This window comes from Corapipo altera, unplaced genomic scaffold, assembly GCF_003945725.1.
Source record: "Corapipo altera isolate COAL_440 unplaced genomic scaffold, ASM394572v1 146, whole genome shotgun sequence".
NCBI lineage: Eukaryota > Metazoa > Chordata > Aves > Passeriformes > Pipridae > Corapipo > Corapipo altera.
This window is the reverse complement of record NW_020884981.1, coordinates 774,841-787,138: the sequence shown is the minus strand read 5'-3', so window position 1 is coordinate 787,138 and position 12,298 is coordinate 774,841. Positions and strand designations below refer to the sequence as shown.

At 55.1% G+C, this 12,298-nt stretch overlaps 1 protein-coding gene across 8 annotated transcripts in view; it reads right to left on the bottom strand.

Annotated features, from left to right (window-relative positions):
• LOC113957964 (ankyrin repeat and fibronectin type-III domain-containing protein 1-like) overlaps positions 1-12,298 on the bottom strand; it is a 192,154-nt gene that overhangs the window by 41,465 nt on the left and 138,391 nt on the right. For 2 of the 8 annotated variants that reach the window (XM_027665906.1, XM_027665907.1), the window contains exon 1: positions 4,653-4,884. The exons of 5 other annotated variants lie outside the window; for them this stretch is intronic. Coding sequence is in view for 1 of the 3 variants with exons in the window: in XM_027665905.1 (XP_027521706.1) it covers positions 1,104-1,177 (74 nt within the window). In the remaining 2 variants the exon portion in view is untranslated. Of the gene's footprint in view, positions 1-1,103; positions 1,191-4,652; positions 4,886-12,298 lie in introns of those variants that run through there. One more of the 8 variants, XM_027665905.1, reaches the window with a different exon arrangement.

Below are 12,298 nucleotides of genomic sequence, written 5' to 3'. Positions count from 1 at the left end.
TCTCCCTCTCCCTCTCCCTCTCCCTCTCCCTCTCCCTCTCCCTCTCCTTCTCTTCTCTCTCTCCTTCCTCCTTTCCTCTCCTTAAACCAAACCAAATATCTCCAAAAAAAGAAAGAAAAAGCAAAGGTATTTCTCAGAACTGAGAGCTCCCTGCCTTTCCTCACAATAATTAAGCCAGCCCCAGCCAGCTAACAGTTTTTTCCCTGATACATTTTAAACACAGACATCTTCAATTCATTAACTCTGGTTATTGATTTATTTTTCAGCTTATGAATTGCTGTTGCTGGGGATAGGGTGGAGACAGCTTTCTGGAGAGGGCTCTTGTCTCTGCAGTCACCGCCGGCAAAGAGCCGCTCAGACCTTCCAGGGTCATTCTTTACATTCTTGAGAAGAAATCCTACTTTGATGTAAAGGATGAGGTTTGCCTTAAAAGAAACCCAGCAAGAAACCCAAACCCCAGCTTTCCTCCGCTCGCAGCTGGAGGAAGAGGTGATGAAGAGGAGCAATGTGGGAGCCCAAGGAGCAGAGCCCAGCACCAACACTGTGCCCAGTACCTTGCTCTCCCTTGATGTGGTGTCGGAGCTCAGCTGCCATGGATAAGAACCTCGCTTGTGGAAGGGTGAGGGGCAGGCATGGAGCCAATGCTCTGCAGCACTGGCATGGTGTGGACCCCAGGGTGAGCAGGACTGACCCCCAGGAATGGGGCTGGGTGCTGGGAACAGGTGCTGCTGGGTTCCCATAGCACCTCCTTGGTGCCATTTGACTGTTCCTGCCCGCTTTTCACCCACCCAGGAGAAGCTCCTGCCACCCTGCAGCTCCAGCTGAAGGGATGCTGGGGGTGTTGACCTCATGAGATTTGGGGACTGCCTGGAGAACGCTGCCCTGTTTGTTGCACTTGCCCCATCCTCACCACACTCCCTGCACCATTACAGCCACCCCTCCCAAATTGGTCCCCAGCAGGAATGAGGTGCTGGGAAATCCCCACCCCCCTGCACGGATTCAAGAAGGCAGCAACCCCCCTGACAAACAAGTGCCTCTGTGGTGCCAGTACGTGCCTCTTGCAATGACCACCACTGGGACAATGACACACTCAGGAGGTTTACCTGGATCTATCCACCTGCCCGAGCAGGGAGGGAGCAGTCACTGCATCCTTCAAGTTGGACAGAGCCAACAGCATCTGCCAAGAAGAGCTGGTGGGGGAAAAGAGGGTAACAGGGCTGAGGATTAAGGAGAGTTAGTCCTTGGGTCAGGGTGTGCTGGTGGGGCTGGAGAAGCCACCTGGGAGCTCAGGAACATGTGGCCTTGCTGTGACTCCCTAATCATGGCATCAAAGGGAATGCACAGGGAGAAAGGTGATGGATGTCCAGGGCACGTGCTGCCTAGATCTGCCTGACACAGGACAGGCAAGCCAGGTCACATACAAGCCAGAAGTTGACCAAGAATCTTGGGGTGCTGCTTTCACCCCCCAGAGCAACCTTCCAGCCTGCCAGCCACCACCTCCAGCTGCTCATAGCCCCGTGAGAGGAGACAGCCGTGAGGGCTCTGATAGGCCGACACCTCCCCCTTGAGAGCTGTCAGCAACTCATCCAGCCATGAACCAACCTCCTCTCACCTCTGCCAGCCCCAAAAGCTCCAGCAGAAGCATCACTAATTAGAAGCCAGGAGCACATTACAGATCATCTGGCTATTTATACAGAGCTGCTTTACATAAACTGTGCTGCAGAAGGGGGAATGAATCATACCTGCTCTGCCGTGACTGCAGCCTGCTCTGCCCCTCTCCCCTCACCCCACCGAGGCCCTGTTTGTGGGTCAGCTCCCCTGAGCTCCTCTGCTGGGACTACTCCCATCCCCTAGGATCAGGGTGCTCCCAGGATCAGGATGCTCCCAGGGTGGGGATGCTCCCACAGCTCTGGGCATTGTGCCCAGGTCTGGGCTCTGTGGTGTTGAGCCTCTAACATGGGGGATGCTGCCAGGACCACCCTTCTGCTTCCCAAGCACTTTCCAAACACTAATAGATGCCCCTGTCCCTTGAGAAAGGTCAGCATTAGGGATTTTAAGGGAAACTGAGGCATGAAGACGCTGTGCAGGTGAGACAGGCTCCCTGTGGTTGGCAGCATCCATGCCTTTCTGTGCTTCACTGAAGACTTCTCTGCCTTCCCCCACCAGTACCACACACTCAGCACCACAAGTGCTGCTCTGGGCAACAGGCAGCCCCAGGGAGCCACTGTCACCTTGAGTCAGCTTCATGGCAGCCATGGGATGGGGACAAGGGCAGCACTGCCCCCCCCAGCCCTGCCACTGCGCAGCACTGCTCCAGGTCCAGCCGGGCAGGATCCAGACTCACCTGCCCAGCCCTCCAGCAGAAGCAGCATCTCTGAAGCAGCTCAGTATTGGCATGGTCAGGGCTTGGCAGACCCAGCTGGCACCTGCCAAAGCTCTGTGGTAGTGCCTGCACCCCAAGGGGACTTGCCAAGGCTCCGTGGCAATCCCTGCACACCGAGGGGACACGCGGGAAAAGCCATCAATTGGAACACCAACCACAGTGCTGGGGAGAATTGTCTCCTGACAACCAGAGAAGGTTGTTCAGCTACTGTGCTGTATCATAAATCACACCTCTATGACTTGCCATCTGTCAGCCAGATTACACATGTTCAGAGTCCCATGTCAGTGTTTAAGTCAGAACACAGCATCTTTCTCCCAGAAATAATTATTGGTGCTGAAGGCTCTTGCAGAAATACCCATCATAAGCCCTTCCATCCAAAGCTCTGGACAGAACAGAGCTGGCATTCCCAGAAGGTAGGACCACTGCTGTGGCACAGGGATGCACAGCCTCCATGTGACATGTCCCCCATAAACCCCCTGCTTTGGGCACACGGGGCATGGCAGGGTCAGACATAGCGAACCCCCCACCCTGGCACCAGGCACGGTACCCAGCACCCCGCACAGAGCAGGCAGGGGCAGCCAGAAATGGAGGCTGCTGCTGAAGGGAGATGGGGACAGTGCTGTCCCCAGCCTGGTGTGCACTGAAGGCCCTGGAGTGTCCAACTAGGATGAGCAAAGGGTGCCCAGAGCAGCACTCAGACCCCAGCCTGGCCAAGGGGGCAGAGATGGACCCAGCGCAGGGCACAGCTCCCACAGCCCTGATCTGCTGTGTGTGCCACCAGCCTGTGCCCATCTCTTCATCCTACACGTCTTCTGGGAGTCCAACCCCACCATGGGCAGCTGCCGAAGCCCCTGGTCTGCCAAGGCAGTGGGGACACAGGCAGAGCATGGACACGGTGGGCTGGTAGCCTGTCCCCATCCTATCTGTGGCTCAGGCAGCTAGTTGAGCCGGCTCAGGACACAGCACCCCAGCACAGAAATCCCTCAGCTGCCCTCTGGGATGAGGACAAGGGGCTGAAGTGCCACCCTCTGCCCCCTCACTGGCCAGGCAGGCAGATAAGCAGTGACATTTCTCAAAGCTCAGCACAGAAATACACAGGGACTGGATTCATCCCTCTGCCTTCACCCTCCGGGCACAGGTGTGAATCCGGCCGGGGGCTCACAATGCCTCACCACCACTTCCCCCACGCCACAAACGAGAAGTGATGACAAGCAAAATCCTGGTCCCCTCAGCTCCGCATCCCTCCCTCCCCTGCGGTGCCCCTGGAGGAACACCGTGGGCTGATCTGCTAAGAAGCCTTTCAGCAGTTGGCAGCTGGCGTGGTGAGCGTGTGCCCGCGGACACCTGGGGTGCCAGCGTGTCACCTCACCCACTGCTGGCACAGCACGACTCGGCCGTGCCATGGCCGGAGCTGCAGGGAGACCGTGGTCCTGGCACCAAGCTGTGGGTGAGGGATGACCGAGGTCACCAGAGTGCCAGTCCAGGCACCAGCCCCGGCAACACCTCTGCTCCACCAACACACTCAGCCAAAGCCCTGCCCACCTCACGGGCACCAGCCAGCCATCCCTCAGTGATGGAGACAGCACATCCAGGCAGGAATAGCTCCCACTTGTTGCACACCTTAGCCTGAGACTTGGGAGTCAGCACGTGCCTGTACATGGCTCTGAACTAACCCAGCTACGGGCAGGCAGCTCCCAGGCTCTTCCATCAGCACAGGCAACAGTCCTGGGATGAGCCATGGGGTGGCTGTGGGCAGCCCAGGTACCTGGCAGCAAGCAAACAGGCAGCGTTTCAGCTGGTCCTCCCTCCTTTGGGAGCAGCCACTGCACAAACAGCTTAGAGCTGGGCTTATCCCCATGGGCATCCCGGCTGCAGCCAGCCTTGGGAAGGTGGCTGTGCCTGGGGTGAGCAGGGCTGGGAACACATAGCCCTGCGCTCCCCGCAGCCACGGGGTTTGGCTCCTGGTAGTCTTATTTGCACAGGTACAGTTGAAATAAAATAGAGGGAAAACAAAGCTGGAAAGGTACTTCCCAAGCAGGCAGCAGTCTTTTGGGAGAGGGGGTTTTTGGAAAGGAGAGACTCGTGGCCATGGACATGCAGTCACAGTCCCCGGTCACAGACCCTGCTCACTGGCAGCATGCTTCCCACTGCCCACGGTTCTGTCATGAGTGTGCCAAGGCAGCAGCCGGGACAGGACCCCCAGGAGCCGTGCACAGTGGTACCGTGCGGGGAGAGATGCCCGGGAGCGGCGCGAGCGATGCTCACTCACCTGTACAGCCTCTGCTCCCTTCCCTCCCGGCTCTGCCGATCACCCACTGCCGGAGCAGCAGCTCATCCAAGAGTGGCTCTTCGTGACAGTCCCTGTCCCCTCTAGGCACACTCCCATCCCGGCCGGGGTCCCCTGCTCCCACCCGTCGCCCGACCTCCTCAGCCGCCACCTCCGCTTCCCTCACCCATCACCTCAGGTTTCTCGTTTGCTCTGTGCTTGGCTCTTTTTTTTCTCTTTTTTTTTCCTCCCAATCTTGTTTCTATAGAAACAAGATTAGCAGAGGGGGAAATAAAACAGCCCCATGTGACTCAGATTCCGACACTGAAGAATCTCCTGGTTGCGCTCGCTGTGGCTTTACATAACCACGAGTCTGTGCAGGCTCAGCCGGGGGGACCGGGCTCGGACAGGGGCACCTGGCTCAGCCAGGGGGGACAGGGATCAGTCAGGGAGGGCCAGGCTCACATGAAAGGGGGATCAGGCTCAGGTGAGAGGGATCAGGCTCAGGTGAGGAGTACCAGGCTCAACTGTGGAAGGACCACCAGGTAGAAGGTAGCGATGCCTCACCTCCGCTGGCACTGGGCTTGCTGTGACACTCCTGATGCTACAACATGGCACCAAACCCCACTGCCATCCCCAGAGGACACTGTGAGACCCTGTCACCCTGCACGGCCCTGCTTTGCTACCTGTTGCCATTGAGAAAGGGAGAAAGCAGAGGTAGGAATGCTGAAAACTGCCCTGAATGCCACCAAAACCTCTGAGGTCCCCAGGTGAGCTTTGGAGGAGGAAGCCCCAAGACCCCTCATGCTGCCAGGCCATCCTGCCCCTGCCCTCACCACTCAGGAAAGTGGTTTTGGCCACTGATCTCAAATCTTCATGGATTCATTGGTGAGCTGCAGACAGCCACGTACTCCATGCTCTGGACGTTCCTCCTCCTCAATCTCCCAAATTCACGAGCAATGTCTGTTGCTGGGGCACGCAAACCATAGATTGAGCTCCTCCACCACTGTTTTGGTGACCAGTAGGGGACAATGCCCACAGGCACTTCCCAAGCCCAAAGGGGTGCTAGACACTTGAGCTCCAGGTGAGCTGGGAAGCACTGAGGACCCTGTCTGAAGCCATCCCCTGTGTGTTCCCTAAGCTCCAGGACAGATTCTGACTGCACGTGGCCATTGCTGCCTGCCAGGATCACACACTCAGGGCTTCTGCCGATGACCTCTCGTTTCTGTTTGGGACACTGCCCTTCTGCTGCTCACCCTCAAGGGGGCTCACCCTCTACTTCCCAGGTGCTGCCCAGGGCTAAAAAAGAAGCAGAGTGACTTTTTACTTAATCAGACAGTGATAGGACAAGGGGAAATGGTTTTAAACTAAAAGAGGACAGATTTAGATTAGATGTGAGGAAGAAATTCCTCCCTGTGATGAGGGTGGTGAGGCCCTGGCACAGGTTGCCCAGAGAAGCTGTGGCTGCCCCATCCCTGGAAGTGTCCAAGGCCAGGTTGGACAGGGCTTGGAGCAACCTGGGCTAGTGGAAGGTGTCCCTGCCCGTGGCAGGGGGGTGGAACAAGATGAGCTTTAAAGTCCCTTCCAACCCAAACCATTTCATGATTTCTGTAATTCTATGAAAAGGGAATCTGGGGTGATGTCCTGCCAGAACACAGTAGTGAGGTGCCTTCCCCACAGAGCAGCCCAGGACCTCAGCTGGGTTTGCAGGGCGACAGAGCATCCCAGGAGGTTGCGCTCATCAACCGAAGGGCGGGGCATTGGCTTATCCACAGCTTCTCCAAGTCCCTGGCTTTCCTTTGGGACTTCAGTGTCCCACTTCTCAACCTGACTCAGCCGTGATTAGTTGGTGAGCTCTGTTATTGTCACAGCCCCAGGCCTGCCCATGGGCTATGACATAGGACACCTCTCCCCCAGCCGTGCTGGTGTTCAACAGGGGCTCATTTACCTCCCTGGCGGGCTCAGGACTGATCAGAGAGAGCGACAGAGCAGCTCTGAGCGCCCACAGTTTGAGCAAGTAATGAATTTGAACATATCCACCCAACCAAACTTTTCCATGAGTTATCTCACTGGGCTGGGGAGCAGCGTGATGTGCCGAGCTTGGGCGATGCTGCAGAGAAGGAGCCAAAGGCTTGTGCAGTCCTGAGGGGATGAGCTCTGCCAGAGCGCTGCCTCACCCACCCGCCAAGGGCATGGCTTCTCAACCCAAACCAGCCAGTCTGGTGGGACCCAGCCAAGCTGGGGTGCCTATTTTGACCTCATGAGAAGGGTGCTCAAGGGGAGGAGAGCTGGACAGCAGGCTGAGGCTTCCTGAGGCCAGGGAGGGAGACTGTGGGGATGCTGCAGATGGGGAAAGAGTGGCAGGAGTTGTATGAGAGGGTAAAGAAAGAAGGTAGAGGTCTCAACAAAAGGGAACAAGAAGAGGTGTCTGCAACTCTGGACAAGTTGATCCTGAGACCCCGAAGCACTCCTGCCCATGCCACAGCACAGCTCAACACAAGCCATCTCTTTGATTTCCCTGTAGCAGTAAAGGAGAGATGGGTCAGAGCTGCAGTCCCCCAGTAACCACAGCCCAGGGCAGCCCCTGCACTGGCCCAGCACAGAGAGCTCACTTGGGACTTGGAGAAGAGATTTTTCTAACAGTAGATCTCTCAGTGGTCACTGACATTTGCCAGATATTGGGGGGCATAATCAGTGCCCCAAGATTGTCAGTGAGTGCTGCTCTGCCAAGGCTGGCTCTTCCCAAGCTGAGCAGGCACCGGGACTGATGCTGGGCCGGCCTCCCTGGGAAGAACCAAGCTGGACGCTGCAGGACCTGGCTCTGCAGCCAGGAGCCAGGCAGAGCAGACGGGATCCTCTATTTAAAGTCTGATAACAGGGTCACAAAAACTTCCGCCAGCAAAAGCACTTGGATACCTCAATCTAATTATAGCTGGCATTATCAGGCTGCATTACAATTAGCAAGTCAGTGGCCAGTCTCTATTTCTGGTCTGCAACACAAGGCGGGTCAGTGTTCCCAAGGATGAAGGAGAAGGGAAGCAGGGGCAGAAGGACGGAGATACCTCGCGGTGTGTTTAAACAAGCAGCACAGCTGCTTCCGAGGGCCGTGCAAAGGCAGGGTTTATTTGGAGGGTGTTTACAGGGAAGGCCAAGGAGAGAAACACAACCCATCCCTTCAGCACAGTTTCTGCCAGTCATTGGGGGCAGCACATGACTCTGTGCCCCCTCACTGCCCTCACTCTTCAGGTGGGCTCCGACGTCCCACCAGATCTTGGAGCAGAATCACAACCTGCCTTTTCATAGAATTAAGGTTGGAAAAACCCTCTAAGATCATAAAGCCCAACCACTCCCTCAGCACTACCAAGGCCACCACTAAACCACCCAAGTGCTACATCTACATAATTTTTAAATCCCTCCAGGGATGGTGACTCCACCCACTGCCTGGGGCAGCTGCGCCAGGACCTGACCACCCTTCTAGTGAAGATTTTCCCTAATATCCAATCTAACCTTTTCTGAGCTATTTGGAAGCCAGATTAAAGCAGCATCCAGGAAGGAACCCAACCACACATCCTACTCGAATCCCACAAAGTCTATTCCCGTTGGCCTGTGCAGTGTTCAGCACCAGGCCAGTTGCTTCAGGACAGTGAAAACACATGAAAGCACCAAGAATCCCTGGAAGTGGATAGCGTTTTTAGAACTTCTTTCTTGTTTTCTTTGAAAACCAGAGTTCTGTCAAACTTACAGCATTTGATGCAAAGAATGTGATGCTAATCCAAGCAGAAGGAACCATCTGATGAGCCTCAAATTAAAATGTTCCTTTGTTTTGGCTTTCAAACACTGCATTTTAATACTAATGCACACTCTGAATGGAAGGTAAATTTGCATGTTCTTCTTCCACTAAAAATTCTCTGTCAAAACAATAATTTTATTCATTTGCATTTTGACAATAACAACTGTCCCCCCTCTGACCAACATCTGTGTGGTGACAGAGATGCTGGGCACATGTGCCACAGCTTGGTGAGTCACACTGCACCCCCAGCATGCCCGTCCCACTGTGGGGCCTGGGACCTGCACCAGTATCATCTCCCTCCCTGGGTACACACCTTCCAGTTGGGAACCCAATCCCAAGCGAGTACAAGCCAAGGAGGCAGTGGAAAATGAAAGCCCATTGATATGAACGTGGTCCAAAAAGAGGTAGCAGGATTTTGGAAGGGGTGGGATCCTGAAGACAACGTAAGATGATCTGGAAGTTTTCTCTCTCTCCAGATTCTAAGCAGTATTTAGGCTGGGATCTGCATGCCTGCCACCTTGTCACATTAAGATCCTGTTGTCACCATTTGGTGCTGTAAAACAGCTTAAAAGAGGAGAAGGACTTGGGAGTGTGTGTGGGTGAGAGGCTGGACATGCCTTGTCTGTGTGTGCTGGGATGCAGAAACCCTCCATGTCCTGTGCTGATCCCACAGCATGGGCAGCAGGGGTGGGGGGGATTCTGCCCCTCTGCCCCCTCAGGCAAGACCCCACCTGCAGAGCTGCCTCCAGATATGGGGTACCAACTTCAGAAGGACGTGAAGCTGCTGGAATGAGCCCAGAGGAGGCCACAGAGATACTCCGAGGGCTGGAGCCCCTCTGCTCTGGAGCCAGGCTGGAAGACCTGGGGGTGTTCACCTGGAGAAGGATCCAGGGAGACCTGAGAGCCCCTTCCAGGGCCTAAAGGGGCTCCAAGAGAGCTGGAGAGGGACTTGGGACAAGGGGTGGAGGGACAGGACAAGGGGGAATGGGTTCCCACTGCCAGAGGGCAGGGTTAGATGGGGTATTGGGAAGGAATTGTTGGCTGTGAGGGTGGGGAGGCCCTGGCACAGGTTGCCCAGAGAAGCTGTGACTGCCCCATCCCTGGAAGTGTCCAAGGCCAGGTTCGATGGGGCTTGGAGCAACCTGGGCTAGTGGAAGGTGTCCCTGCCCATGGCAAGGGGTGGAACAAGATGAGCTTTAATGTCCCTTCCAACCCAAACCATTCTATGATTCCATGATTCTTGTAAGCAAAGTTCTTTTTCTAACTCCCAACCATAAACCATTGAAAAGCACCATTTCATGTCAGGCACGTACCAACATACTTCATCCTCAAAATCAGCATAATCTACTTTAAAACCAAAAATCCATCCATCTACAGACAACAAATAAATAAAACCCACAAAATAAAATAGGCAAAAATTCCTTTCCTTGGGCAAAATCCCCATCACTTTGCTTATTTTTCAGAATTCTGTCATTTCCCTCTGTGATTGTTTTTAATGAAGATATCTATCTCTCCTTCCTGAGCAGCAGGACGGAGAGCTTGGGCTCTTCCAACTGGGCTGTGTGAGCGTGATTGATTGTACGTGTGCCAAGGCAGAGGGACGTGCAGACTTGCTCCCATCCTGCCTGGGGCCAGGAGCTCTGGTAGCTGATTTTCAGAATTCTCCCACTACCGATTACAGCTTTTATCCCAACCAAAAGATTCCAGGGAAAACAAAGACTGAAAAAAAAAAGGACAAAATCCAACAAATCCCTTTCCTCATGTGCAGTCAGTGGGGATGGGTAAGTAGGTCCCTGGAGGGGCTCAATCCTCCTGGGACCTTCATCCTCCTCTGTTCACTCTGGCTGAGCCCACACACGGTGAGGTAGCACCACGCTGTCTTGGCATCGCTGCCGTGCTGTCCCGTTCCACCCCACAGCTGTGACTGCAGCCGGGTCCCCTTTGCGGGGGACAAACGCCCCGGGGGATGTGCCGCTGTTTAGTCTGAGCACGGCGCTGGAGCTGGAGCCGGCTCTGTTTTCCATGGCCTCGTGTCTCACGCTGCGAGCAGGAATCGAAAAGCTTGTTATTTTGGGCTGCTGGGCGGCCAGGCCTTTCCAAGAGAGGAGAGGAGTGATGTGGTTAATGTGAGCCGGCCACAGGGCCTCCGTGGTTGTTCTTTCTGGCTGGCACCCGGCCCCTCCAGAGGACCACACCGCCCGCCACCAGCGCCCGCCTGCGGCACGGGCAGGTGGCAGGAGCTGTCACATGTGCTTACGTGTCCAAGTGTGCTCATGTGGAGGGAGGGAGGAGGATGGGAGAATAAGCCCAGACCCCAGAGGCACTAGGACAGCTGCCCAGAAAGGACCCAGCAGCAACCCTCTGGCCCCACTGCTTGGGGACAGCACAGAGCAGGGCCAGGACATGTCACATTGGGTGATGGAGTGCTGGGATAGGCTGCCCAGAGGGGTTGTGGGGTTCCCTTCTCCAGACATGCACCTGGACTCGATCCTGTGCAACCTGCTGTAGGTGACCCTGCTTCAGCAGGGATTGGGTGAGATGATCCCCATAGATCCCTTCCAACCCCAATCACTCCAGTGGCACACACGGCCTGACCCACACCTCTGCTGCCTCCTGCAAGTTCTGGGTAGCTGGGGGTGCTGGTGGCCCCCAAGGGCACCCAGAACCTCCACAATTCACTCACAAAGCTCCTCAAACTGGTAAAGTGGCACCTATTGAAGAAATACCTATTAAACCCCAAGCTATGGGGGATCCTGGGCTTTTTCTTTTTAAGCAGCCAAGGGAAAAAAAGACAAGTCTGACTATGAGATACAACACTGATCTTCACCAGCACCAAATGGGAAAAACTCAGAAAAGTATTTTTATGGTCAGAAGAACAATGCCATAAAATGCCACTGTGCTACCACAGCCCTAATCTACCCTCTGTGCTTCCTCTCCTACAGAGAGTAAGTGGTTATTAGGGGCAGCTGGGTCCACACCATCCACCACGCCACAGACCCCTCCTGGTGCCAGGATGGGCAGTAGGAAGGTGCAGAGCTGTGCAGGCACCCATGGCACCCATGGGACTTGTGCCCAGCATTCCCCATGCCCTGATGGCAGGGACAGGGGTGGATCTGACTGAAGTTGGGAGGTGGGGACCCTCCAGGTTGTAATTTCAACCACATCTCTCCATGCTAAACGAAAACGTCCCTCTCTGGTTTTCCCTTAGGACTTGTGAGCATGTCAGGAATTAAAACTCAGTCTTCTGGGCTCATTGCACTGGTGCAGGAATGTGCATCTTTTTCTCCTCCCTGCATCCCAGTTCTTCCCAGTTCAGTGAAAACCCCTCACCACCCTGCCCAAGGCACTTCAGTGCACAATAATGGGGACCAGAAGAATGGGAAACACATCCCTACAGGCAAACCATGATTCATCCAAACTTCCTCCCAGTCCAAAATTCCCCTTGAAAAGGCACGATTTACAAAATCCCCTCTTGAAAGGAGTGGGAAAACGCAAGAGAGAGAAAAGCCCTTGGCATGCCTCCCCCGGCCGGCTCCGGCCCCCACGGCTGCCCCTCGGCAGGGAAGCGCCGCGGAGGTTTGAGGGACTTGAAGGGATTTGCGATGCAATAAAAACATTCCTGCTTGCAGAGCATGAAACCCCAAAACTTTATGGGAAACCACTGTCTTCGGGATGTCTGCATATCTTCAGGCATCCTGGGAGCTGTAGTTCAAAGAAACCATGAAAAAGCAAGCAGACGATAATGATGGTTTCTGGATGGAGGCTGTGTGACTATTGGCTCCCACATGAAAGCCTGAATGTCTGGGATGCTGAGCCCGTTTCTGAAGCCAAGGGAGAGGAGAGGGTCGGAGAGGAGAGG